A 25,087-nucleotide genomic window follows, 5' to 3' on the forward strand; every position below is an offset into this window, starting at 1 on the left:
AAAAGCAGCGTAGTTCGTATGCGCTACAAGCCGAACGCAACGTGGGCGCGATGCAAAGAACCGGACATTAGTCGTAATGGTCGTAGCACGCTTCGTGGCGCTCAGTTTGGAAGCCAACTTGACGAATAGAACAACAGACACGAGAAGTAACTATGTACAGCTTGTCGAAACAAAGAGCGGACGCAATGAGTCGTAGCGATGCGCGTCACTCTATTGCGATGCGTCAATGATTTTTAGGCGAACAGAGGCCCGTGCGAGCTAGATCGAGCGGACCGGTTCCGCGTCACTTTTGTTCTTGTCATTCATCACTCCATCTCGAAAAAGTCATTACTCTCGTTGGGTATTTCGTATCAATTATGCAACTGCGTATCATCCCTTGGTTTTCATGTTGGATCTATACATTCCTTCGAATACTGACTTTGTCACACACTTAGGCATTCTTCTTCCGTAGTGCTCCTCCGTCGACAGTGATATCCTGTCCTGTAACGAAGCCTGCCTCGATGAGATACAGTGCAGCGTCGGCAATGTCCTTCGGTCTTCCAGCTCTGTTTGTCGGGTGATCAGACACGTCCTTCTCACTGATCTGACCTGCCCAGTCCGCACCGTTCTCGTCACCTTCTTTGCTCTCATGTGCAACCTTGATGCGTCCAGGTGCGATGAGATTGACTCGAATACCGAGGCTACCTAGGCTGATTGCCATTGAGTGCATCAACCCAAGTTGACCCGCCTTGCTTGAAGCATACCCCTCCTGGTTTGGATCCGACTGGTGTGCACGGAAGGAGCCAATGTGAATGATGCATGGACCTGCAGGACTGGAATTGTTCGCGTTCTGGATATGCGCACCATGCTCGAAATCAGATGCTCGTGCCTTCATGTACGGAATGCAAGCTTGAGACATGGCGAAAGGGCCAGTAAGATTGGTGTCGATGTACGCTTTCCACTCATCGATGGTCGAGAGGTCCTCCATAGTCTTGCCATCCCTCCACTGTGGACTTGCGATACCGCCGTTGTTGATCAGGACATCAATACGATCATTAAAGAACTTGGCCGCCTCTTTGACTTTGGCACGAATGTCGTCGACATTGCGAAGGTCGCAGATCGCCGAACCAAGCCTGCCGTCGGCGTAGTACTGTTTGAGATGAACCTTGGTAGTATGCTCGAGCTCGTCTTCATCGATGTCGAAGATGTAGGCGTGGTGGCCAGCTTCGAGCATCATCCGAGTCAATGCTCGACCAATCCCTCGGGCCCCGCCAGAGATTATGATGTTTTTGTATATCGCTGGTGCTTGGGCTGCCATTCTGAGAATCTGAAAGTGTGGGGTTGGTGTGATATGGTTTGGAGACGTGTTCGCGGGGTGAACTTTGCGTAGGTGTTGTTTGTTTAAGTACGTTGGTCTGACGTCACGCCTCAACATATCGCTTGTCGCCACGGTGGGCGCTGCAAGAGATCGTAAAGTTCAAAACCATTATTCTGAAAGGCTGACCTAGGATACAATACCTTGTATTATATACGTGGCAATAAAACCATAGACCGTAGCTTCGAAACCCTAAAGAGGAAACAGACGATATTGGAGGAGGGGACATGGCATGAAAAAGAGCGACGATTAGCCATGGGAATGAAGAACACATCACCATGTTGGTGCACTCGGCACTTTGAGTGAACGTTCAAATCGCATCCATAAATCTTTTATCAAAACATGACAACCAAGTCCCTCCTGACGCCTGAGAACACCAAGTTCCGTCAAAGTACAGGTATATGACCACATGCATGCATCGTTGAAATCAGAAAAGCGCCGTCAGCCTATTACGGCTCACATTCCGTCTATTGCGAACGCTGGTAAACACCAACAACCATGGCGTGGTCACGCTCGAAGGGCTCAAGAGTAAGCTGCTCCTTGGGCTTGATGCCCATCTCTCGCAGCTTGGTGACTTCCTGTGCGAAGACGGCCTCGGGGGCAGCAGTAGAGTCGATACAGTTGGCCTTGATGGAGATGACGATACCACCTCCAACCTTGAGGAAGAGTCCGGCGTTGAGACCAACGATACGGGCTTGATCGGGCTGGGCAACGTCGGCGAAAATGCAGTCGACCATGCCGACGAGCATGCGGTACTTCAGAGGGTGACGAGCTGTGGATCATATTAGCGACTATCGAGAAGAGAAGAGTGGGAAGTGACATACCATCCTCAACAATGGGGATGACGTTGGTGCGGTGAGTGGCCATGTTGATGAGATCACGACCGGAGCGGTGGGAGAACTCAACAGCGAAAACGGTTCCCTCAGGTCCGACGATATCGGCAACGTGAGAGACTGATGTTCCTGAGGCGGCACCGAGGTACAGGACCTTGGAGCCAGGGCCCATGTAGATGTTGTCGACACCACCCAAGATACCAGCGGCCAACTTGGAGCGGAAGGGGTTCCAGACACGGTACTCTGTGCTGGATGGGGCTTCGGTCTCGCCGTCCTTGGGCGCGGTGCTAGCACCAACGCTGATGCGCTTCTCGCCGTAAACGGACTCTCCGGGGGTCAAGTTCTTGGTGACAAGGAGATCCTCCTTTCCGCGAGCGACGAAAACACCTGCGTGGCGATGGCTGGAGAAGTGGTCAGTAGGTGCACTACGCAATTTGGGCAGGTTGTACTCACGGCTCAACAATGACCTTGGCTCCTCCACGAGCTCCGGCTCCGCCACGGCCTCCTCCACGGGGAGCGCCACGGCCTCTGGGGGCACCACGACCACCACCTCCACGGCCACCTCCACGGCCGCCACGGTCACCACCGCCGCGACCTCCGCCGAATCCGCCGCGACCACCTCGGGGGGTGAAGCCACCGCGACCTCCACGGTCACCACCTCCACCACGTCCGCCGCCGCCACGACCGCCTCTGTTCAAAGTTAGAGCTGCGCTACAAATGGATGATCGGGGAAAAGTCCGGAGAAGCTGATATCGTCAAGGTTGCACCCTAGCTGGAAAGCAATCCAGAGGCATTCGCTATATGTTATGTCAAGCTTGCGCTGTATTGTAACATAGCGAACACACTCAGAATGCAATCTGCATGGGTGCGACTCAAGGAAAAAAGAGCTTCTCCGTAGGGCAAAACGCGCATGTTGAGCAGGCAAACGTCAAGATATACAGTATCTATCCGATAGCATGTCGCTCAATATGGCGTGATTCGCGCAAGATGTATTCCGCGATAAAGATTCGAGGCGTGCGCAAATCGTACCTAGGTGTGAAAGCCATTGCTTATAACTGTCGGGATAGTTCGAGTAGGTTATGGGATGCGAAAGCTATTGCGCAGAGTTAGCTTTGATGTAATAGGTCATGAATACTGGCAAACGTACCTCTGCGTGATCTGTTCCACTAGATGCGCGTTGACTGTGCGCGTTGAAGTGGCTGTGGATACGGTATGTCGCGGTATGGGTGCTGAAGAGCTTCGAGGTGAAGTTCGAGCTCACCATTGAAACTTTTCTAATTAGCGCCATATTCTGCGCGGCCAATCACGTGTCGCAGCCACAAGCGGCCCACTATTCCTTAGCGAATGCACCCGGAAACCACAATGGATTTTCGATTTCCCTTCACGTCGCCAGTCTACTAACAACAACAGCACATCTCGACAAAATGGTACGTCTGCCGTCGCGATACTCAGTGCCAACGCTGCACGCACCGAACATGGGATTAATTGTTGCAGGTTCGCTACGGTGCCTCCTCCATTGACGGCGCAAAGTCTGCTCGCGCCCGCGGCAGCTACCTCCGCGTATCCTTCAAGAACACCCGCGAGACTGCCCAGGCTGTCAACGGCTGGAAGCTCGACCGCGCCCTCACCTACCTCGGAAATGTCTTGGAGCACAAGGAGGCTATCCCCATGAGGCGGTACGCCGGCAGCACTGGACGCACTGCTCAGGGTGAGTAGCCCTGCACCCGATTCGCACTGTGGACAGATGGAAAATTGCACTGGGGGAGGAGCTTTGGGCATGGAAACAGAGTCGATGTTGGCGATTGCAGGAACATGGGCTGACTTGAGCAGGCAAGGCTTTCGGTGTCTCCAAGGCCCGCTGGCCCGTCAAGTCCGCTGAGATCCTCATCGGTCTCCTCAAGAACGCCGAGGCCAACGCCGACACCAAGGGTCTTGACACCTCCAACCTGATCATCAAGCACATCCAGGTCAACCAGGCCCCCAAGCAGCGAAGGCGCACTTACCGTGCTCACGGTCGTGTACGTACACTAGCGTCTACAGTCGCGGTCTCCTCTAACATGTCTAGATCAACCCGTACATGAGCAACCCCTCCCACATTGAGCTCATCCTCACCGAGGCCGCCGAAGTTGTCCAGAAGTCCCCCCAGACCCTCGAGCGCCGATTGAACTCCAGGCAGCGTGGCCGCGCCGTCCGCAAGGCCATCACTGCCTCTGAGGAGTAGAGGATGTACGAGGAGATGATGTTCCGGCGAAGAAAACGGTCAAGGCATGGGCACGGTTTGGGAGTCAATGAGCGATGAATATTCAGGGTCTTTCCACACTCGTCATGTATGCATGATATGGCACTTCGATTTCTGCGGTGTCTGGTCCGTAAAATAAATAGGGCCACGTCCTGGTTCCCAAATGTTCAAAGCCGAGACTTCCAAAACTGTGTTCACGATGCTGATAGCTCGCATGCTTGACTCCATGTAATACCAAGGCACTTGCTGAACGTAATGGTGCTTGTTTCAAGCAGTCTGATTCTGGTCTTTCTCATGCAATTCCTGCTAAAGCAGCTTGATCCTTTTGGAAGCCGTACCCAAAATGCATTTTGAAGGTATTCGTTACAAACTATGTTGTGTTCACAATGATGTAACATGCAGCAATCCCATTATGGTGCCTTTAGGGTACAGCTCCAAAATACGCGAGCCTTTTTCCAAAGCTAAGAATACTTCCAACATTGTCCAAAGCAATCTCCACATGTATCGCAATTCATGGACCCTGATCTCGCAGAATTTCCTTCCACTTGTAGGGCTGACTGGATCAAAGCAGGCTAGCCTCAATCGAACCTAGCGTGCTGGAGGAACTTTGGCATCTCGAGCTTACGATGCTAGCAAAGCATAGGCCCAACGGCCAGCTAATCTTGCATGCCACTAATCCCTGCTATGAAGGTTGTTGCAAATCCTATACTATCTGTTCCGAGTCAGTTGTGTTTTGTTGCCTTGCTTCATTTCCTCTTGCCAACTTTCCCACGATCAATGACGCAAGCCCAGCAAGCCCAGGCATGGTCATGTACCTCGCCACAAAATGTGTCGAAAAGATAAGAAGTCATGTATAGACTAGGATCTACCCGTCATCCAACGTCTTTTTATTATAGATTTGTTTCTTTGACACAAAGAGCGATCTTCTTTTCACGTGTGTAACTGCCTCTTCAGTTTTTACTATACGACCATGGCTCGGCTACACCAATCTACTCGCCACAGGCGGCAAAGGCCATCCTATACCTCTCTCCTCACCATCTTCGTCACTGCGGCATGGGCCCAAGACTCAAAACGCGGTTTTGCATTCATAGGCGACTCGCATGTACCAGACAACCGCTTGCTTACCTCCGACAATTCGCCAATATCATGGTACTACAATTGGTCTCCATACCCAAATAGTGATCTCATTCCGGCGGACAGTCTAGAGTTTGTCCCTATGATTCATGGCATAGACGCCACGGAAGACAGTCAAACCGAACGCGTCATAGGAGGCTTGCCACAAAGTAGCAAGCACCTTTTGTCCTTTAACGAGCCGGATGGCACCGAAGGAAGTGGTGGTAGCAGCATTAGTCCTGAAGACGCCGCGAAAGCATACATCGATTTCGTCGTGCCTTTCCGGAATGGTGATAGCGGCGGCAGGAATTGGTTGATCAGCCATCCGAGTACTACGGGTAGTCCAAACGGTCTTGACTGGTTGCGACGCTTCAACGAGTCTTGTTATGAGATCGATTCTGAAAACGGATGCCCAACGGACTTTGTTGCCGTACATTGGTACGGTGCTTTTGATGGTTTGGCAGGCTGGTTAGGCACCCTGGATGAATTCTACAACACGAATTCGACAAGAGACCAGCCGCTGAAACTTTGGATTACCGAGATGGCACTTCCGCAACAAGACGAAGAGAACACTGTAAGTATGATGAATCAGACACTACCATATCTCGACCAACTGGATTACGTTGAACGATACTCGTGGTTCGGTGCTTTCAGAACAGATGATGCGAACGAATGGACCGGCGATGGGGTGGCACTGTTCGACGACGATGGTGGCTTGACCGAGCTCGGTGCTCTGTACTTAGGTGATGGATTTGAAGAAGGACAGAAGGGTGAGGGTGCAGAGGATGCGGCAAGTGGGCTAAGGGTCAGCGCAGGACTGATGGCCGCTTTGTCTTTGTGCGCGACAATGTTTGCCATGCTGTAAATGATATCCATGATAGATTTTCCTTTGACTGTAGATACCTTAGCGATTTGTATATATCACCGAGAGTGTATTGTAGTGTTTCTTGACTGAAGGTCATCGCTCCATACGACGCGGTCTAGCTCGGCTAACGAATTTCCGATCAACCGCCTGTACCTAGACAAAGTCAACGAAACCGTCACCTACAACTGTCAAACTACTATAACAACATACAAACCCCTGAGCGCACCAGAGTAACTACAGCTGACAGTCTGAACCTCCTCCTTCCTAAGCTTGGAATATCAACGATGCTGCGATGCTGCAGATAGCGACGACGGGCAAACATTGCGACCCAGTAAAGACAATCGCAGCACCTCTACGGAGCAGAGTTCGGCTTATTGCATGGCTACTCACACAGATCAACAATAATTGCTAGACTCGTGTGTGAACACGAAGCTGCCGCAAAGATGCACCGCGTCGCGAGACGCCTCTTTCCACGTTTCACGCCAAGCCATCTCCAGATCTGTCGAAACATGCCAAACACACCATGTTGGCTACTCAAACATCCTTCGCAATACCTTGGACATTTGATCTCACACTTGTAACGTTTGGTCTGGGAACTGTTGTTCCACTCGTTCCCCCAGATGCCACAACAATCGAGACCCTTGCACGACTCAGAAGGTAATCTGCTAACCGTCTCAAACAAGGTATCAACTAAGCTTTTACCAAACGCAAGACAAGCTTTTCTTCACTAAAGCGCTTGGAAAACAAGCCTTCAAACAGGATATCTCACGATCTATTCCTGTCCCGGCTCAAGTTGTTTCCTTTCTCACATGCACAGCCTCACCCTGTTGGAGCCTTGGCGGCTATGGTACTCAAGTGCTGGTGCGCACGCAGCGTCGGACGCGAGTATTTCCGAACACACATGGCACTTGAGTTGCTTTGGTTGGCCATCTATTTCGATGGAGTTAACAGTGCGGCGCTAACGTGAGATGAAAATAGTAGGTTAGGTTGAGGAAGGCCTGCATCCGTCGACACAAGCACCCGGAAGTCGGAACAAGAGAACGGTTGATACATGATAAGACACGGATGCCTTGGGCCTGAAAGTGTATTCTTCGGTCTCCTGTTGCGTTTCCAATCTTCCATCTAATAAACCTCCTTTCCCCTGCTTCAATCATTCGACTCTCCTCAGTCCTCCAAGAATCACACATCATGCGCTCCTCCATAATATCTTCAGTAATATCAGTCTCCAGTTTACTGGCAAGTATCACGTTTGCAGCACCAGTCAACAAACGCGATTATGCACCTTTCCCCCTCGCCAACGGCTTCCCAAACCCCAACCAAGAAGCCATCCTTCAGATCCAAAAAGACGGTCACGGCACCCTACCCAACGGCCCCCCACCCCCTACAATCAGCCCGGATGGCGTCATAAATCTCAAGCTCATTGCGCTAAACGAGCTGTTTGAAGTGGCCTTCTTTACCGAACTTATGGCCAACGTAACCGACAAAGCCCCAGGCTACGATCTCGGAGACAGACAGGGCTACATCATTGAATCCTTAAAAGCCATTGTCGCACAAGAAGAGATGCACGTCCTGAACGCAAACGAAGCATTGAAGCACTTCAATCAAGTTCCCATCGAACCCTGCAAATACAACTTTCCCGTTACCGACTACGCAAGCGCCATTGCTCTAGCAGGAACGTTCACAGATCTCGTTCTTGGTACTTTGCAAGACGTCAACGAACTTTTTGCTCGCTCGCAGGACTTTGGTCTTGTACGTGCTGTATCGTCCGTGATAGGAAATGAGGGCTCTCAAGAAGGTTTCTTCCGGGTTGAGCAAAAGAAGCGACCAAGCGCACAGCCCTTTATGACGACCGCAGCGCGCGACTTTGCTTTTACAGCGATACAAGACTTTGTTGTAAAGGGCAGTTGCCCAAATATCGACACTATCCCGCTCAAGACATTCAAGCCTTTGACGGTCGAAACCAAGGATATAAAGGCTGAGACGCAGAGTATTAAGTTTTCGTTTTCGATGCAGGATGCGGGAATGTTCGAGATTGATCACCTCAAGCTTGTTTGGATCAATGGGCAGAATGTGCCAGTTGCCAAAGGATTTGAAAATGTGCAGATGATGGACGACAGAGTCATGTTTGAGGCTGCGTTTCCGTTTGATGAGTTTGACATGGAAGGGTTGACTATCGCGGCTGTGACGATGGGTGCGGATACGTTCGATGGTGCCGGCGAGGTTGCAGAAAGAACGGTGTTTGGGCCTGGACTAATTGAGCTTGATTGAGTAGCGGGCCGATGAGACGTCGAGAAGTCGGTATTGCATAGCGATGGCGTTAGTGCGTTGTTCTTTCGGATAAGAAACGCATTCCTGGTGTGTAGTTAATGTAATGTCTTTTGATGCCCATGCTAGGGTTCCTCATAATCCTCGTGACTCCCCAGTATGCTGTGGCTTGCACGCGCGTATCTCATCCGAGCTCGAAGCAGACAATCTGAAAGCTAAAGCTCGCTCACAGGCCTCGCTAGCAGAGTATTCATATCGACCGTCTCCCTGAAACTCTTCAAAAACACCCTCATTGTGCTCGGCAGCTTTGGTTGATGCCAAATGCGCATTATGCTCATAATGTATTCCTCGTCAGGTTTCCTGTTCCTGTTCAGGTAGAACAGTGCATGGCCAAGAGGCGGCCATATAGCCATGACACCTGTTATGCCGAATTGCTCTTGAAGAAAGTAGCCGACTGACTTCATAATCATTCTTGCAAAAGGCCGGGGGTGCGGGCGATCGGGATGCGAAAGTAGGTTGTCGGTCGAAGGATCGATACCGCTTGCGATGTCGAGGCAAGAGTAGAGGAAAAGAGCCGTCAACCAATATCGGACTGTGACGCTGGCAACATCAATGTTGGGGAAGGTAATAGAGGTTGAGTTGTTGACAATCTTAGGTGTGTATATGGCGTTCGCTTTGTCGTTGACCCAAGCTTCCAGCTCGAAGTGCAGTGTCCAGCATCTTGCTAACGTATACACTTGTAGCCCTTCTCTCTCTTGTTCACTCATGCATTGGAACTGCAACTTGTCCACAGCTTCCAAGAGCTCGGGTATGCCGCAGAGGATGTCGATGAGAACATCGTCGGATGACTTGATTCGTCCCTTCCAGGGTATTGTCTTCCATCTTTCCTCATTCAGTATCGTTGGTTTTCTGGCGCGGGTAGCAGGCCCCAATAGTCGATACCTTGCATTAGTGAACAACATATGTGCTTCGTCGTTCTCCGCGAATAGTTCTGGCCCACGACTAACTATCATAGCTAGCTCGCCCTCACAATGGTTGAGCCAGCTCTTCGCCTGGCTGGTCGTGTTTGGTTCCGCGCCAAACAACATGTCGAATAGGGCCATGACTCGCGGTACAACAAGGAGTGACTCGCTATTCGCTCGGAAAGGGTTCTGTAGAGCTACAGCCGTTTCCTTCAGTGCTTTACCGTACAATGTTCTTCCCTGTCGTGTAAGACTTTCGTTGTTCGAAGTTATCCCAAGCTGTGTTATACCGACTGCCAAAGCGGCCATCTGTAGTGCTTCATCGCGCGTACTGAGCATGGGCAACAAGCTCACAAACTCTTTTGCGTCCGTGTTGGTGGTGCGAATTATTCCCTCTGGATTGTACATACTTAGGAAAGTCGCAATCGTCTTTTCACTGTAAGCAGATCTGGCAAGCCCATCTGGCAACATGATTGGTACTGAAACAGGACGGAATTTCTGTGTCCCTGGATCAGACGCAGGCTTTACATGCACAATCTGCATGGTGTGCCGATGTGGCTGCTCGGGAGATTTTGAGGCGGTCGCATGCCGTCCTACTTTTGGTATAGAACGGGGAGACCCGCCTCCAGTTTGGTAGATGAATATGCGATCCGAATCGTAGCCTCCGCATGTGATGCCGCGTTCCTTGCATTGACCACACTCGGGCTGGGCCAAATCGCACTACATCCATCAGCCTCTCATCCTCAGGTACTCTCCAAAGACGCTCCCACTTACACCCTTCTTTCTCTTCCGGCATGTCACACAGCCTTTCGAACGTCCTGGAACGCCCACCATCTCGGGAGTTTAGAACAAGCGCATCCACGAAGGATCTCGTACGCTAGCTGTCGTTCAGCGCAGAATAGTCCCTTTATGGACACACGTTGTCTGCCTGCTAGCGTAACGGTGAAGCACGAAGCGTAGTGTAGTAGGGTTAGGAATCGGGCGAAGTACAGGGATAATGATTGGCGCGCATCTATCTATGACGATGCCGTGAATCTTTGGAAAGCTTGGAAAGTGGCTTCAATAAGGCGTCCTGTGTTGTCAGCTCATTGAGCCAATGGATCCTATCCGCGCCTTGCCCCTTTCGGCTGATTCTGCGACAGCTTTCGCTACCAGATTTAGGATAGCTTGCAACGCCGAACAATCGAGGCGAAGCTTTGAAGTGCAGCTGCATGCTGCCCACATTCTGTGGACCAGATCTAGCTAACCTTGCGCTGATTTGACCATGACTATCATCGATTCACAGCCTCGTTGATCGGCCAAGGTGGCGCTTCTGTCGCATAGACAACTCTTTGCGGGTTCATTGCGCGCACTAGGTACATACTACTGACATACTGCCTGATCGTGAAATCTTGTGCGTACTGGCGCAGAATCACCTCGATGCGGTATGAGGATGTGTTCCAGCATTGAAGTTATAACATGCGACCATCTCTCTCGAAGATGGCTCATACTTCAGCAAACATCATCATCTACACAATAACAGACCAGTCTCTCAAACTCAAACCAAGAAACAGTCACCCTTGAATCTCACGCATCTCATACCACCATGGTCGCATCACCACCATCAACCAGCGCTTTTGCCAGACACGTTATGAACCCACTTGGTTTCACAAAAGCCTACAATTTCTGGCTGTATATCATCTTTGGCGGCGCATTCGTAGGCTGTATGTTCCCTGTCATTTAAGACTCTTCACATGTCTCTAATACAATCTATAGTCGCCCTGGCTCGTATGTCCTATCTCGATTTCTCGAAAAACTTCTGTCCCGCAGATGGTGCCAGCCCAGGCGGCAACGGCGCAGCACCAGGAGAATGCTACTACTATCTCAACTTTAACCGTTACAAGATTGGTATCCTACTGCATCTCGCTGGTGTACTGCCCGCTAGTCTGCTGGCAGTGGTGCAATTCACTCCTTTCATTCGCCGGCGCTGGATTATCGTACACCGCATTGGTGGTTATGCGGCGCTCCTCCTATACCTCGTGGGCCTCGCTGGCGCGCTGATGATTGCACGACATGCATTCGGTGGTGGTCTGGATGTACAGAGCTTTGTCGGCGTTCTGGGTTTCGGTTCGCTAGGCTGCTTCATCATCAGTTATATCAACGTCAAGCGACTCCAGATCGAGCAACATCGTGCGTGGATGTTGAGAGGCTGGTTTTACGCTGGCACGATCATCACAAGTCGATTTATTGTGATCATCGCTGCCAAAATCATCGCATCGCAAGACTACTATATCGTTTGGAGCTGCGCGAAGATTGCAGCAACCATTTCCGGTGACGTGGACCTCGCAACTTCGTACCCTACCTGCGCATCCTTCGTCAACGGCACAGACCCCGAGGCAGTGTCAAGCGTGGCAGCAACTTTTGCGGTCGGGGATGCAGCAAACACTGGTGCGGCCCTGAATGTCGTCTTCGGTATGGCGTTGTGGGTGTCGCTTGCGCTACATGCCTTTGGTGTAGAGCTTTACTTGCACCTTACGCCGAAAGAAGCGCAAAGGTTACGACAGATTAGCTACCAAAGACAATTGGAGGCAGGCCTACGCAACCCTGGCTCTGCAGGGCTTACTACGGACCGTCTGGGAGATGCGGAAAAATGGGTACCAGAAACATCCAGTAAAGATAGTACGAGCATGCAAGCGACCGAGCCGACCGAGCCTAATATGGTAGCAGAGACGAAGTAAGATTGGGTTATATGATTTGGTTCTTTTCGCACAGCATACCGCGTTTTGATTTCCAAGGAAGATTGAGCATTTATTGCGAGGCATTAGACTAGTCCTTGAGATTACTATTAGGTTGTAATCTAGGCATTGCGCTTCGATACCCTACCAAAAACTTCACTTACATTACCATGAGTTCTTTAATCGTCAACTCTAGCGGTGAAGTATCACACCTCGCCCAGATTGCTCACCATGGCAGCTGAAGAGGAGTCGACAGCTTGTCCTTAGGTCCCAACACGGGCTCGGCAGTGCCAATGTCCCTGGAATCATGATTAGCACAGTGTTCAATCTGAGCTAACCTAAACCTACGCAGGTCCTCTTGGAGCCCAGTACTGTCCGGTATGACTAATATCGAACTGTTCAATCCATCCCACAAGCGACTGCGCAGCGACATCTGGTGTGACTGCGCCTCCTTCATCCCAGAACTTATCAAAGCCCACGTTACGAGTCATGTCCGTCCTCATGAAGCCTGGATGTACGGTGACTATCGCAATGCCACGGTCTTTCAGATCCAGGCTTAATAGTTTCGCACACATGTTGAGCGCTGCTTTGCTGGCATGGTGGCCATAGTTGCCGCCACCCTCCGACTCATGTCTGAGTGTAATACTGCCGCTCTCGGAAGATACAAAGACTATCTTGGACCGGTCATCGAGAAGTGTGCTGTTGTAGTTGGCAAGTGCGGTTACGAGTGTGGTAGGACCGATGGCGCATATTGTATACATGCGCTGTTGAGCAGAAAAGGAGGGCTCCTTAAGCGACTCAGTTGCAAAATAGCCTGCTGTTATTATGATGATATCCAGGTGGGGTATCTTGTGTGATTCAAGAGAGTGGACGAGGTCGCTGCCAGCATGTGGGGATTCGAGGTCGATGTTTGGAATGTAAGTGATATTGCTTGCTTTGGAAAGTCAGTTGATTTGTCACAACATTGTAACAGAACAAGGAGTCACTCACTATTCTCTGGGGGTTCTGACGTCCTCGCTGTAGCCAGAACGTGGTTGTTTGCGTCTGCTGCATATGTTTCTACGATGCTCGCACCCAGGCCGCGAGTAGCTCCTACAACGCTAATCTCGGGTGTACAACCTCAGTATGCGTCTCACATGCAGCTCATAGAGGAACACTTACAGTATGGTAGGCATGTCAGCAGTAAAAATGATATAGTGATTGTTCGAGGAGTGTCAATCATAATCGAAAGGAAACAAGACGTGACGCTCAAGGTGAAGCATCCTGATGACGTCGCACGCGGGTCGGATTGCGAGATGGCGCTAAGATAAGAACGCGTCGCGTCTGGAGAGCGCTCTTACCGCCTCCCTGGCCTTAGACTACCGTGTATGGCTCGCTTGGCACGGATGTCTTCTCGTGATTCTGACAGCCCTGATCGTGTTAGCTGGAATAAGTTGTTTAGTCATTCGATATTGCGTTCATCTGCGTCTTGGGAATGAACCTCTACATGTACAATAGCGGAGACGAATTTACAAGAGAGAACCATGCAAGTGTTAGTCAGAGTATATTGTATCTGTGAGACACGGCAAATAAGACCATGGTGTAAACACGAATGACCGATGTTCGGATTGAATTTAGAAGAAGCTTTCTCCGACCCTAAAACTCCAACTACCAAAGCGACCGAGGTCCAAAGGCCTGCCAACATGAGGAAGTATCAACGTTCATGACCTAGCATCCAATATCAACGAGTGATGGTCAAAGTCATTACCTCCCAATGCGTATACATGCCCTTATGCAGTGGCTTTTCTTCGATATGAATTAAAGATTGAATAGGAAAGTGGATATTTGTAGGCTTGCAGGATGCAATAATAGAGAGAAAAATCAAGCTGAATACCAGGGACATGTCCAGAGAAAAACTCAGCGAACGCCGGATCAAGGGTAAAACTACAACAGAGGGCAATGTCGATATAGCTGCAGGAGAATGTCATTTGGCAGGGGTATGTGATCATCACTGCATGCGTTTCCGCTTGCGCGCGTCGTCCGGTTCATCTTCATCCGTGCGCTCCGCAGTTTCGGCAGGATTAAGTAGCGAGTGCACGTTGGATGCCATGCTGGATCGTCGAGTAGGTGGTCCAGGCGTGTCGATACCTTTAAAAGGGTACCTAGCTCCTGGTAACGTCCACCCACTGTCTGCGCTTAATGTCGATGGCATATTGTCACTTGACAATGGAGGGGTACCATGTCTTGACGACGCTTGCCGTGGACCGCGGGGTAGTTGGTATGATTCTAATGCATCACGGAGCTGCTGGTCACCTCCTCCGATAGGTGGGCGGTGAGGTGAGGAGGGCCACTGTGTCGAGTTGTGACCAGAAGCATAGGGCGAGTGAACTGGCCCACTAGGTGGTTGCGGTTGCCAGCCATGGGTGCGGATATCTGCCGAGGTGTGCCGCCTGTATAGATTATATGGTGGGGATGAGCTGCTTGGCAAGTTGCTTCCAAGGGTTGCAGCTCCTGGTTGCTGGACTGGTGGAGGAGGAGGAGGAGGAGGTGGGGGTGGCTGATGTGAAACTGGGGTTCTGGCTGAAGATGGAGAGTAATTACCCGTGCCTATTGATCCGTACCGTCGGGGAGAGATTGCAAGATGCGCCGGGACCGGAGCCTTGTATGGAGCTTGCCGTGAGATACTCGCCAAGGATCCTCTTCGTGAGTCTATTAGATTGTCTTGTGGCATTTGCCGAGGTGAAAGAGGTGGGCCGTTGCTGGAGTCTACTTGCATAAAGTAAGGTTGGCGTGCCGATAGGGGTGGCTCTTCTGGTGGCTCTAGTGCTCGGAGCATGTCTGTTTGTCGAGCAATTTCACGTTGCATCATAGCCACTAGCCGGGTCAGTAGGTGTGTCGCGCAGATAGGGTTCAAGGATAGACACGTACCATCCCTGTGAATTGGATTTTCCGGGTCCGGCACCATCTGCATGATCAGAGTTGCGAGGTCTTGGTTCCACTGAGTTGTATATTAGCTGCTGTAGATCAGGTCGAGACAATCGACTTACCTGGTGACACTTCATCATGCCCTCGGCTAGGACCGAGCTCCGTTGATTGAGGTAGGCACATGTGTCTTCTGACCGCTGCATGCGCGCGTGCATGTCATAGAGGCTATGCTCAAGATTCTGGAGGCGTGACTCTGTAGGGTCCGGCATCGGCTCGACTGGCTGAGCAGCTGGTGGTCCAGTAGGCAGTTTGGGTGCGGAGAAGGAGTCGCGATGGATGAGGGCGTGTCTCGAAGCACGTCGCTTAATCTCTCGTAGACCGACTAGATCTCCGCGTTTGAAGTTTCCATTGCCATGCTTGAACTCCCATAGTGGTGTGTCTGGAGATCCCGTGTGAAATACGTCGCTCACTGCAGTAAGCTGTCAGCATGTAATAGACAGGACAGCACAGAATACCTGGACACGCACCTTTGTGAAAGCCATACATGTTTAATTGGCGGACAAAAGAGGAGATGTTGGTGTGTTTAAAGTACGACCTGGGATGGGTTAGCTGGGGAGGTTGAGACGGCTGGACTCTAGATGCACGTACGACAGCACTTTCGAGAACTCGCTCGAGGGTGACATGACGAAGCTCTCGTTGGTGCTCGCCCAAGAGATGAGGTGCTGGATGCTCTGGTCCTCGAGCATGCTGTGTCGCGTTAGTGTCGCATCGCTTGCGTACTGTTGCGGCACACCCACTTGTATAGCTTGTGTATAAAGGCCGTCTGGACGACCTTGGGCTGCTGTGCGGCAGCGGCAGCGCCCACGGCAGGCGCCTGGTTGCCGTTGGGCGATGTGTTGCCCGAGTCTCCATTTCCTTCTCTTTGCGACTGGGATTGGAAGGAGCTTGTGCCGTTGCGGTCAGAGGGTGGGCCCATGGTGGACGAGGTGGGCGTGATGTCCATGGGGTCTCTAGGCGGCGCAAGCGTCGAGCCAGACGAGGGCAGGATGGGTATCGACTTGTGGAGGTTGGGATTGTGTGGATCGGCGGAGAAGGGACTCCGGCGGGCCTCTGCGACAGAAGCCATGGCGTTGGGGTCAAGTGTGGAGAGCAGGCGCCGTGGTGAGATGGCCCGCGGACGCTGGATGCAGAGGTTCTCCTGAGGAGCGTGTCGAAAAATGTGAAAGCTCTATGGATGCAGGGTCCCGATTTGCGGTGGGCAGCGAACGTGGTAGGGCGGAGAAGGTGCGGAGGAGCATGCGATATGTGTGGCCGACGTCGCCGCAGGAGCTTTGAATCGGCGGGCGCGCGCTTCTTGGAAGGTTCCTAGTCTTTGGGATTTCTTCTAGCGCCTGCGCGAACCGTACAAATTTGGTTCCAGAAAGGTCGGGATGGCAGACGGTGCGAGTGGTCCTTTGTCGGATCGGGAGCGGCCGTAGCTGTGGAATAGGAGCTCGCACAGGGGGTCCAAGCGTTCTTCTACGCCGTTTGACACGCTTCTCCAGGGCACAATTCCATATGCTGTGTTTGAGCGCAGCGCCGTCGAGGGCGATGGAGGGCTTGGCGGGGACGAGGAGACGACAGCGATGTGCGAAGGGCTGTGTCGCAAAACTGGCACGGCAGCAGTCGAGGGCGGAACGGTAGCGCTGCCGAAGGGGAATTACGGGGGATCGATGAGGTTGGAGCGTGCTGCGGGAGCCAAGTGTCATCCATCTATCTATATCTATCTATGCTACTCGTGCCCGACCGACACGCCAGCGCCGGGTGACTGTCTGTCCGCAGTCGGATTTGCTACTGCTGTAGGGCAGTTGGCATGCACCTCACCCTCACGGCAAACACTGGCGGCCATGGCGACGCTTGCATGCGTCCACCACCCCTGTCGTCGGCCAGCTGCAGGTCGAGACACTGAAACATCGCTCGACCATAATAACCCACCGCTAATATCACTATAACGCGAACTGTTTCTGCTGCGGGGGTCAGCGTATAATGCGGCTGATATGCCTATCCTTACACCGCGTTCCCGTGATGCGGATGCGGTCAAGTCGCACAGATTGGCATACGGCACCATCGCCAGACTTGCCTCTCTGGCAAACTCCCATGCCCACTGTCAAACTCCCTCGGCTTTGCTTTTGCTATCGGGCCCAGGGTCCAGGGTCCGCAGGATTGGCTAGCCGGCCTACCCGCACAGACGTTCACAGAGACGTCAACCACCAAACCCATATCGAGTCAGCACTCGACCGACTTTCCCCAGCCCACTTGGAAAACGTTAGGCGCTACCCCAGAGCTACTGCTCGCCCGTACCACGCAAAGCATATGATTGCACGACTCGGCTCGCGCATCGCTATCGATAGCTCTGCTTGTCCGTCGCTCACTGATCGACAGCAAATCCAACATGGCCACTGACTTCATCAACGCATTTCGACGCCTTCAGACACACGAGAGAGGCCGGGCGCTCCAGGATCTAACAGCAGAACTATCAACCTATGAGTGGAGAGCACTCCATGCCGCGACCAGCAGCCGCACCTTTCAATTCGACGTCATCGGCAGTCTGCCAGTTGAGCTAGTGGCTCAGATATTTTGCCTCTTGGATCCTGCTACTCCATATCGCCTCCAAAGTGTCTCAAAACGATGGCGCGATACCCTCCGGAGTCTACATGTCCTCAAAGCAAGCCTCAACCAGTGGTATCAAGGTACTGTCAATCTTCAAGATGCTGAATACGCCCTGTGTAAAAAGAAAGCTCGCGATATACATGCTTTTCGCACTGGCAAGCCGAGTCGTATCTACAAAATCATTCCCAAATACGATTCCGACGAGTCACTCCTTCCTAGCAACCCGATCTACGATTTCAAGCTGGTAGGCAGTAGTCTCATCTGGCATCACGTATTCCACCGCGATGTGACCCCATCACGCTCCGCTTGCGTGCTGGACCTTGATACATGGCATCTCCGCGTGTTGGGCGGAGAAGCACGTGAGCAAATCATGAATGTCTTCGCATCTAGTGAAATCGTGGTGCTGACCACATATGCAAACGTTTGCTACGTGCATGAATTGCGAGGCAAACAAGGCTGCAAGAAGTTCAGAGTACCAAACAGGAACTACCTCAAGAACGTTAGCTGTCGTGGACGCACTGTCGCATGTGTTGCCTATGTCGACCACCACACATCGGTGTATATCTGGGAGTACGATTCGCAGCGTGGCAGGACGTTTGAGATCAGGCACGAGTCGGGGAACATATTCCTCGACCCGCGGTAGGTGACTTTCTGCATATCCTAAACCTGAACCGTGCCTGTCTTACCAAACGACATCTATGCAATAGTCTCGGCCATTTTGGTTTGTAAATCTAACTCGTGCTCAGGAGACACGATTCATACATTCTAGCTCCTCTTGTACAGCCCAAAACCCAGACGATCGTCATATTTACCGGAGCTTCACGTAGTCCTACACCTTGTCAGGGCCCACGAGATTTCGAATTTCGTCGCTACACGTACCGCGGAGAGTGTATTAGCACCCATCGTGCACGCCTACCTGATTTTGATGGCGCCCGAGGATTTGAACGTCCAGCCATAAACGGCTTTGTTCCAGTAGACTACAAAGAGTCTATCTTCGCGATATACATGCACCATTATGACATTGCTCAGGGGGAGATGTCGCTCTTGCTACGGTTCAATGAGGAGGAAAATGACCTAAGTGTTTGGCAGGGTCCGAAATACCAGGGTAAGCAAGGCTCATGGTGGGATTCACTGGCATGGTGGAGAGACACCTGCTATGGTGATCGATGGGATCATGAGGCCGAGCAGCGAGACATGATTGCTCAAATGGGTACTAGTGATGCTAAACGCTACGTGCCCGTCGTCTGGGACACGAAGGACTTCAGGAGGACCCTCGTCTGGGAGAAGTTAAATTCGCCTATCGTGATGAACGAAAAGTACATTGTCAGGAATACGGTGTTACATTTCTATATACTCTGTTTCGGCGATGATGATGAAGGCCAATGGCCGAAGAAGAGCGGAACACTCTTTGATATGTGGGAACTTGAGGTGTTAGATACAAATGTATATTGATATATACACTATTTGTAGTCAGTCATGCATGATTGCAGACCTGCTGCTACTAACGGTTTCACAACCCATTGCGTGCATGTGAATCATCGAACCACGCCTCATCTGATTGGCTCACAAGAAGGTTGCGGGGCACAAGACACCCCACCTTGGATTTTCGGCGTACGCCGCTCTAGCCTTGCCTACTCAAGTAGGTAACCATTTCGACTCTGCCGCGGCGTGACAGACTTTTTTTTGCAAAAACAATTCTACTCCGCCATTCAACTCATATACCACTTTTTACGCTTAAGGCCGTAGTTAAGAACACTGTCGCGAAAATGGTCGAGAAGGTCTACGTCACATACAACCAGGTACGTGCAGGATGAAATGTTACACATGCGATCAGACACCCCGCGCACACACGCGCATGTGGTATGCTTGTGTACCGCAACCAGTCCGCGGGTATACAACACGAGAACTGGTATCGCCTCGACGCGGCTGTTGCAGCAAACACCTCCAGAGACTCTACCTACGTCCCCACGTATGCGACTATGACGAACCTGGAGCCCTTACACAATATCCAGTAAACAAAATACGCAGAATGCAGCTGACATCCTCCCTCCCTCCAGGTCCACAAGCTCTGCCAAGAGGCAGCAGACCAAATCCTCAATGAGTTCCAGCCCAACCTTATGATCGCCATTGGCGGTGGTGGTTACGTCCCTGCGCGTATCCTCCGGTACGCAACCTCCAAGTCCCATTTCAAGGCCTCCGAAACCAAAAATCCCTCGACTAACCTCTTCAGTTCTTTCCTCAAGAAGCCTAACAGCCCCAACATCCCCATCCAGGCCATCGGTCTCTCCCTTTACGAACAACTCGGCTCGGGTCCCGACTCTGAGGTCGAAACCCCCGGCACAAAAGTAACACGAACCCAATGGCTGGACCTCTCCTCTCTCGAGATGGCCAACCTGATCGGCAAAAACGTCCTCATCGTTGACGAGGTAGATGACACACGCACCACCCTCGAATACGCCGTCCGCGAGCTGGAGAAGGATGTCGAGACCGCAGTCAAGAAGCTCGGCCGCGAGGGCGAGAAGACAAACTTCTCAATCTTCGTCTTGCACAACAAGGATAAGGCGAAGAAGGGTCAACTGCCTCAGGAGATTCTCAAGGGCAGGTATAGTGCTGCTAGGACAGTTGGAGATGTTTGGATCAACTACCCTTGGGAGGCTACGTATGTTTTGCTCCTTTCCCTCTCTCTTTCTCCTCGGTCTTTTATATTTGGATACTAACAACCGGGTAGCGACATTGACGAGCATGACCGTTTGTCGAGGGAGCAGGAGAGCAAGCAATAAGTGTTGATGTCGAAAGAGGACATTGGATAACGAGGGAAAAGCATGATGACATTTAGGCATTCGATCGAGCATTTACGGATGGGATACACTGGAGTTATCTGGAACAAGGATCGGAACCGGGTTTGGAATAGAACAGCATCAAATCCAACGAGTTACTACATGGTCTTTCTCCAAACACGACAAGTTGACAAACAGCAGATGTGAAGATGAGTAATGGTACAACGAACGAACTGGGTATATTGATTGACTGATGAGGGTCATAACATCGTAATCATTACCCAACAAAACGTCCATCCGATGCCATGCTATGCTACGACAGTAGCCTGTCTCAATCCTTCTACTTTCTGCAATCTCTCCGTCTCAACTCGCCCACACAAAGGGTATATCATGATTATTATACAAGAAGAAACAAGCATTTCAAAATATCCCAATAACCCCGCCATTTTTAGTCAACGCCAGATGATGGAAAACGCTGCAAACGTATATGTAAGTATGAAAAGCACGGTCGACGACATTGGACTCGTGCTAAACGTCTAGTCGGTTATTTTTGGAATGGGCAATAGAAGTCTCGCTTCACTTTATGCCCATCTTGCGGAACTTTCGGGATGCGCGACGGCGTAGGCCGTTCATGCCCATGGCCTTCCGGAGGCTATCCCTGTCTCCGTCTTCTTCGTCCTCCTGTGGTACGCCGAGCAGTCTTCGACCGTTCGTGTTCTTGACAGAAGTTTGATGCGCTATGATGTTCTGATCGCGCCAGAACATTCGTTTTTGGTCAATGACATTCTGCGACAGATTTCCAAAACCCTTCTTCACGAACGCCAGGTCGTGCAAGATATTCGGGTCGAGGCAGCGCCTAGGTAGTGTCTGCACGGCCATGAAGATCTCGCCATCACCAGGACGGTATTTCCTGATTTCGGGTTCACCGAGCTTGAAGATGGCAAGAGCGTAGCGGTATAGGGCACGTGGTCCCTCGTAGAGAAATGCGTCCCAGACGCGAAGTACGGTCTCGATTGGCAGGACACCGACGAAGATGCTCATGAACCAAGAAGTACAAGAGAGGGCGACTGTGGGTTGTCGTTGGAACTTCGAGTTGGGATGAGCGTTTGAGCCAGCGCCGCTGTTGATGAGATCGGTGTCGTTGATCGACGCCCACACCTTTGGCAGATAATCCTTGATCAACATCATAAGTACGTTGACTTCCGTGTTTGCCAGGCTGCGAGCGTGGGCACCTGGGAGATGGTTTTGCGTGATAATAGTAAGAAGGATGAAAACCTTCTCCTTGTCCTGCTTGAGAAACAACAGAAGAAGACCAGCAATAAAGTTGAGAGACTGGCAGTAACCAATGTTGGGATTGTTCAAAGCAAAGCAAGAGAGCACCTCGCGCAGGTCTTGAATCAATGCTGGCTCGTCGTCAGACTCGCCGTCGAGTAGATCAGTTGCTGGTTCCGGACGGAAATGAATGTTGTCGGGGAACGTCCTGTCGAGATCGCGTTCAATTGCATCTTTGTCGTCCTTGTTGAGCTCGTCTTGGTTGACGCGAGCTACTAGAGACTTGTACAGACCGACATTTTCCTTCTGTGTAATCATGTGCTGACCACCAGAATAGAACCACCACATTGCACCTCTCCACTCAGGGGGATATCCTTTACGAGCGTATCGTTTGACCTTTTCGCACATATCAGGGAACCTGGTTGGCTCATTTGTCGGCAGACCTTGCTTAGCCATCAGGGAGATCCATTTGCCTCTCCTGCGGGAGATATGCTCTTCGTATCTGGAAGCCCACGCGTTATACTCCTGAACGTTGATCTTGTCAGAAGCCTTCTTGAATCCATAGCGGTCTCTCTCCACAGGCGCAGCCGTCTTTCGCAGACCAGGCATTATCACAGTCGTGACGTGCTGGTTGGGAGGTGCTAACGTGGGGGTTCTCGGAGTCTCAGGCTTGCTCTTGGTAGTTGTAAGTTGAGACATCATCCCAAGATCAAACAACGCGCTCTTCCGGTCGAACACACTCGTAGAAGCGCGGCGGGGAATTGCCTCGTCTTCATCCAGCTCGGGGAGCGGCTGAGATCTCTGCATAGGCGGAGATTGAGGCATGTGGGAACTGGCCAGAGATTCATTAGAAAAGGTACGTGGAACGCTTGGTCTCTTGCTATGTCGCTTGGAGTAGGCCTCAATGTTAGCCCAATCCTGGCGTGAAAGTCGGGATCGGCTAGGCGGCAGTTGTGGAAGTCCGGATATATCGCGGCGAATGTGATCGAGTTGTGAACGGCTGCCATTCGATTTCCTCGCGTGGTGTCCCTTGGTTTCTGTGGTCCTGAGCGCCAGAGCTTGCAATGTAACAGATACACGCCTGGGTGCTTCTTCACTTGTCCTTTTTGGTACGCCTGACTGTCTCTTCTTGGACTGCTGCACTACAGCTTGAATTGTTCGTGGTGTATATGCGGCCTGGAACGGGCTGATTTGTACCGAGGGCAATAACTCGATACGTAACGCCTTTCGCTCGGCGGGATCCGCGTTGTATGCCTCATCCAGGTCCGACCCAGAGGGTGGCCGAATCGTCAACAGCTCCTTCGAGTCGACATTGGTTCCTAGCTTACCATTCAGGCTCTCGTTGGACTGGAAGGAATCTAATGAGTCGAAATCGCGAGATGGCGTCTGCGATAGCTCAGGAGGCTCTGAGTCAAGACCTACTGGCGAAGGGCTTTGCAAGTCTCGTTCGCCCTGCTCAATTATAGGACTGCGCTCTTCATCCTCCTCGTCATAATAGTAGGAATCCAGCACGTCGCCAACAGGGTCTACGTATTCATCTTCCTCGGCAATTTCGGAAGTCTGGATTGTTTCTGGTGAGCCGTCGCGTTCCCGAAGACGGTCTCTCGATGGGTCTCTCGAGTAAAGGCTATTTTGCCGATCACTGGCGATAGAGCTCCGTGCGGTGGCAATACTGCTTCTTTCTGTACCGCTGGTTTCTAGTATACTCGAAGACGCATTGGTCCACCCGGACCTAAAACTGGCCCGTGGCTCTTCGCCGCGAAACGGTCGAGGTGGAGTAGGATAATAGTCGTTGTGGGCCCAATTGGGGGCGCCTCTGTTGGGTTTGTAGGTGCCAGATAAATTAGCGCGCCCGGTGCCTCCATATTGGGCGTAGTCGGGAACAGATGTCACTGATCTTAAGGGAGGAGTTGGTTGGAAGGACTGCTGCGAAGAGCCAGTCATCCCGCGGGGTCTGAAAGGTGAGGCAGGTGACCCAGGCAAATCCTCGTTGGAAGAGTCCCACGACGGCCCAGTCGAGTTGACAGGATTGCTGGCCAGAGGGTTGAAAATGGCGCGAAGATCAGGCGAACGTGGGCCGCTATCTGGGCGAGCCATTGTATGGGCCATTATTGGGGACATTGGGCCTTGTCCCATTCCAGCTTGGATGTCATTAAGAGAGGAGGGTATGGCAGCATGGCGGAGGAGGGAAGGAGCTCGCTGGCGTTGGGCGAATTTGGGGGAAGGCAGTGCCGCAAGCGGGAGGGACGGGCTGTCTGCAGGCGATGGGCTGTAGACGGGGTGCTCGTATGGCGGCGCGTCTGCTGTGTCCATCTGGAGCTGAGCTGGCTGCTTGGACCGATGTAATCCGAATCCCCTCTTCGCCGCGTACGGCATCTGCGGTTGCGGAGACGTTGGGGGAGTGTATTCGGTAGTGGGTGACGTGTAGGGAGCGTGTGGCTCTGGGCTCCTGTCAGCATCAGCTACGGGCGAGACGCCTGTAGCGACACGTAGAAGAGCGTCGCCCATTGTGTGGTCAACGGGTGCAGAATGTGGTGGTGTAGGTCAGCGGAACAGGCGCTCATTCGACCGGAGAATAGGACAGCTCGGATTTGGTGATTCGCGGTAACATTCTCGGGTGCGAGTTGCAGGCTACGAAACGAGGGTGAGTGGTTGTCGTGAAACGGCGCGGATTGGTGTCGAGCCTGTGGAGAGCCTGCTCTGGGGCGTGGCGGTGATGGCGGCGGCGGCGGCGGCGTTGGCAAGCAAAAAGCAGTCGGGGCAGTGAACGGGTAAAGTGAAAGAATGAGGTCGGGTTCGAAGGATAAGGAACGTGGTGTGCCGCACTGGCGCGGGTGCAATCAGACGGTGGTGAGGAGATGAGTGCGGCCAAAGTGTAGCAGGAAAGTCTCCTTCAGCTGCAGCGCCTGGATCCGTCCGTCACTGACTCTCTGCCAAGACGCGGCGCTTCCCTCATCCCCGATTCCTGTAAGCTGGGAGGTCGCGGGCCGGTAGGAGCTTGGTGGACCTCTGTGGGCTTGTCAGAGGAGTTCGTTACTTTGACATGCAACGGCACAAATTAGGAGAGTTGCATAAGCGCTGCAACAGGTACCGACGGCCGGCAGCCTCGCGACATTGACGCGCTCCCGGCCAATCAGCCG

The 25,087-nt window shown here is 52.0% G+C and overlaps 13 protein-coding genes across 13 annotated transcripts; 7 read left to right on the top strand and 6 right to left on the bottom strand.

Moving 5' to 3' along the window:
- Nucleotides 1–309: 309 nt before the first annotated feature.
- Nucleotides 310–1,698, bottom strand: CC77DRAFT_1017648 (short chain alcohol dehydrogenase). The gene has a single exon (XM_018524449.1). It carries the CDS (start codon nt 1,214–1,216, stop codon nt 431–433), a length of 786 nt encoding a protein of 261 aa, XP_018389453.1. The 5' UTR covers nt 1,217–1,698; the 3' UTR covers nt 310–430.
- On the bottom strand, nt 1,618–3,438 carry CC77DRAFT_643685 (Fibrillarin). The gene is made up of 5 exons (XM_018532593.1): nt 3,335–3,438; nt 3,217–3,280; nt 2,641–2,877; nt 2,179–2,588; nt 1,618–2,126 (listed from the first exon to the last, which is right to left on the bottom strand). Exons 2-5 carry the CDS (start codon nt 3,231–3,233, stop codon nt 1,822–1,824), a joined length of 969 nt encoding a protein of 322 aa, XP_018389454.1. The 5' UTR covers nt 3,234–3,280; nt 3,335–3,438; the 3' UTR covers nt 1,618–1,821.
- On the top strand, nt 3,410–4,408 carry CC77DRAFT_1058527 (60S ribosomal protein L17; the record flags this gene model as incomplete). The annotated part of the gene is made up of 5 exons (XM_018528142.1): nt 3,410–3,431; nt 3,598–3,614; nt 3,682–3,895; nt 4,018–4,205; nt 4,253–4,408. The coding sequence occupies 5 exons, from the start codon at nt 3,410–3,412 to the stop codon at nt 4,406–4,408; spliced, it is 597 nt and encodes a 198-aa protein (XP_018389455.1).
- A 799-nt stretch (nt 4,409–5,207) lies between these two features.
- Nucleotides 5,208–6,567, top strand: CC77DRAFT_643734 (hypothetical protein). Its single transcript, XM_018532594.1, has one exon. It carries the CDS (start codon nt 5,397–5,399, stop codon nt 6,402–6,404), a length of 1,008 nt encoding a protein of 335 aa, XP_018389456.1. The 5' UTR covers nt 5,208–5,396; the 3' UTR covers nt 6,405–6,567.
- A 1,025-nt stretch (nt 6,568–7,592) lies between these two features.
- On the top strand, nt 7,593–8,672 carry CC77DRAFT_929249 (late sexual development protein; the record flags this gene model as incomplete). The annotated part of the gene is made up of 1 exon (XM_018534094.1): nt 7,593–8,672. The coding sequence occupies one exon, from the start codon at nt 7,593–7,595 to the stop codon at nt 8,670–8,672; it is 1,080 nt and encodes a 359-aa protein (XP_018389457.1).
- Nucleotides 8,673–8,884: 212 nt separating this feature from the next.
- CC77DRAFT_1006234 (hypothetical protein) lies at nt 8,885–10,465 on the bottom strand (the record flags this gene model as incomplete). Its single annotated transcript, XM_018523401.1, has 2 exons — nt 8,885–10,351; nt 10,406–10,465. The coding sequence occupies 2 exons, from the start codon at nt 10,463–10,465 to the stop codon at nt 8,885–8,887; spliced, it is 1,527 nt and encodes a 508-aa protein (XP_018389458.1).
- Nucleotides 10,466–10,868: 403 nt separating this feature from the next.
- CC77DRAFT_956983 (hypothetical protein) lies at nt 10,869–12,435 on the top strand. The gene is made up of 2 exons (XM_018535520.1): nt 10,869–11,334; nt 11,387–12,435. The coding sequence occupies exons 1-2, from the start codon at nt 11,217–11,219 to the stop codon at nt 12,346–12,348; spliced, it is 1,080 nt and encodes a 359-aa protein (XP_018389459.1). The 5' UTR covers nt 10,869–11,216; the 3' UTR covers nt 12,349–12,435.
- On the bottom strand, nt 12,426–13,801 carry CC77DRAFT_956986 (NAD(P)-binding protein). Its single transcript, XM_018535521.1, has 4 exons — nt 13,507–13,801; nt 13,336–13,445; nt 12,694–13,279; nt 12,426–12,644 (listed from the first exon to the last, which is right to left on the bottom strand). The coding sequence occupies exons 1-4, from the start codon at nt 13,518–13,520 to the stop codon at nt 12,572–12,574; spliced, it is 783 nt and encodes a 260-aa protein (XP_018389460.1). The 5' UTR covers nt 13,521–13,801; the 3' UTR covers nt 12,426–12,571.
- A 379-nt stretch (nt 13,802–14,180) lies between these two features.
- Nucleotides 14,181–16,624, bottom strand: CC77DRAFT_643858 (hypothetical protein). Its single transcript, XM_018532595.1, has 6 exons — nt 16,047–16,624; nt 15,898–15,996; nt 15,777–15,844; nt 15,372–15,718; nt 15,253–15,322; nt 14,181–15,198 (listed from the first exon to the last, which is right to left on the bottom strand). Exons 1-6 carry the CDS (start codon nt 16,373–16,375, stop codon nt 14,333–14,335), a joined length of 1,779 nt encoding a protein of 592 aa, XP_018389461.1. The 5' UTR covers nt 16,376–16,624; the 3' UTR covers nt 14,181–14,332.
- On the top strand, nt 16,323–17,460 carry CC77DRAFT_643862 (hypothetical protein). Its single transcript, XM_018532596.1, has 2 exons — nt 16,323–16,588; nt 16,821–17,460. Exons 1-2 carry the CDS (start codon nt 16,484–16,486, stop codon nt 17,238–17,240), a joined length of 525 nt encoding a protein of 174 aa, XP_018389462.1. The 5' UTR covers nt 16,323–16,483; the 3' UTR covers nt 17,241–17,460.
- A 220-nt stretch (nt 17,461–17,680) lies between these two features.
- Nucleotides 17,681–19,350, top strand: CC77DRAFT_929584 (hypothetical protein; the record flags this gene model as incomplete). Its single annotated transcript, XM_018534111.1, has 2 exons — nt 17,681–18,537; nt 18,645–19,350. 2 exons carry the CDS (start codon nt 17,681–17,683, stop codon nt 19,348–19,350), a joined length of 1,563 nt encoding a protein of 520 aa, XP_018389463.1.
- A 225-nt stretch (nt 19,351–19,575) lies between these two features.
- On the top strand, nt 19,576–20,791 carry CC77DRAFT_1017656 (hypoxanthine guanine phosphoribosyltransferase). Its single transcript, XM_018524450.1, has 4 exons — nt 19,576–19,697; nt 19,956–20,062; nt 20,129–20,557; nt 20,627–20,791. Exons 1-4 carry the CDS (start codon nt 19,665–19,667, stop codon nt 20,676–20,678), a joined length of 621 nt encoding a protein of 206 aa, XP_018389464.1. The 5' UTR covers nt 19,576–19,664; the 3' UTR covers nt 20,679–20,791.
- Nucleotides 20,792–21,251: 460 nt separating this feature from the next.
- On the bottom strand, nt 21,252–24,455 carry CC77DRAFT_1058535 (hypothetical protein; the record flags this gene model as incomplete). Its single annotated transcript, XM_018528143.1, has 1 exon — nt 21,252–24,455. One exon carries the CDS (start codon nt 24,453–24,455, stop codon nt 21,252–21,254), a length of 3,204 nt encoding a protein of 1,067 aa, XP_018389465.1.
- Nucleotides 24,456–25,087: the final 632 nt, after the last annotated feature.

Source organism: Alternaria alternata (genome assembly GCF_001642055.1).
Source record: "Alternaria alternata strain SRC1lrK2f unplaced genomic scaffold CC77scaffold_4, whole genome shotgun sequence".
NCBI lineage: Eukaryota > Fungi > Ascomycota > Dothideomycetes > Pleosporales > Pleosporaceae > Alternaria > Alternaria alternata.

Excerpts from the sequence above, each read along its gene's own strand:
- CC77DRAFT_1017648 (XM_018524449.1), bottom strand. The coding sequence starts at position 1,216 with ATGATGCTCGAAGCTGGCCACCACGCCTACATCTTCGACATCGATGAA.
- CC77DRAFT_643685 (XM_018532593.1), bottom strand. Across the intron at positions 2,589-2,640 it reads GCCAAGGTCATTGTTGAGCC|CCATCGCCACGCAGGTGTTT; the intron begins GTGAGTACAACC and ends CCACTTCTCCAG. Across the intron at positions 2,127-2,178 it reads CATCCCCATTGTTGAGGATG|CTCGTCACCCTCTGAAGTAC; the intron begins GTATGTCACTTC and ends TATGATCCACAG.
- CC77DRAFT_643734 (XM_018532594.1), top strand. The coding sequence starts at position 5,397 with ATGGCTCGGCTACACCAATCTACTCGCCACAGGCGGCAAAGGCCATCC.
- CC77DRAFT_956983 (XM_018535520.1), top strand. The coding sequence starts at position 11,217 with ATGGTCGCATCACCACCATCAACCAGCGCTTTTGCCAGACACGTTATG. Across the intron at positions 11,335-11,386 it reads TGGCGGCGCATTCGTAGGCT|TCGCCCTGGCTCGTATGTCC; the intron begins GTATGTTCCCTG and ends TACAATCTATAG.
- CC77DRAFT_956986 (XM_018535521.1), bottom strand. Across the intron at positions 13,280-13,335 it reads GTCAGAACCCCCAGAGAATA|CAAGCAATATCACTTACATT; the intron begins GTGAGTGACTCC and ends GACTTTCCAAAG. Across the intron at positions 12,645-12,693 it reads TGGGCTCCAAGAGGACCTGC|GGACATTGGCACTGCCGAGC; the intron begins GTAGGTTTAGGT and ends TCATGATTCCAG.
- CC77DRAFT_643858 (XM_018532595.1), bottom strand. The coding sequence starts at position 16,375 with ATGGCTTCTGTCGCAGAGGCCCGCCGGAGTCCCTTCTCCGCCGATCCA. Across the intron at positions 15,719-15,776 it reads CATGTATGGCTTTCACAAAG|TGAGCGACGTATTTCACACG; the intron begins GTGCGTGTCCAG and ends AGCTTACTGCAG. Across the intron at positions 15,323-15,371 it reads GCATGATGAAGTGTCACCAG|TGGAACCAAGACCTCGCAAC; the intron begins GTAAGTCGATTG and ends TATACAACTCAG.
- CC77DRAFT_643862 (XM_018532596.1), top strand. The coding sequence starts at position 16,484 with ATGCAGGGTCCCGATTTGCGGTGGGCAGCGAACGTGGTAGGGCGGAGA. Across the intron at positions 16,589-16,820 it reads GCCGCAGGAGCTTTGAATCG|CGCAGCGCCGTCGAGGGCGA; the intron begins GCGGGCGCGCGC and ends GCTGTGTTTGAG.
- CC77DRAFT_1017656 (XM_018524450.1), top strand. The coding sequence starts at position 19,665 with ATGGTCGAGAAGGTCTACGTCACATACAACCAG. Across the intron at positions 20,063-20,128 it reads GTCCCTGCGCGTATCCTCCG|TTCTTTCCTCAAGAAGCCTA; the intron begins GTACGCAACCTC and ends TAACCTCTTCAG. Across the intron at positions 20,558-20,626 it reads AACTACCCTTGGGAGGCTAC|CGACATTGACGAGCATGACC; the intron begins GTATGTTTTGCT and ends ACAACCGGGTAG.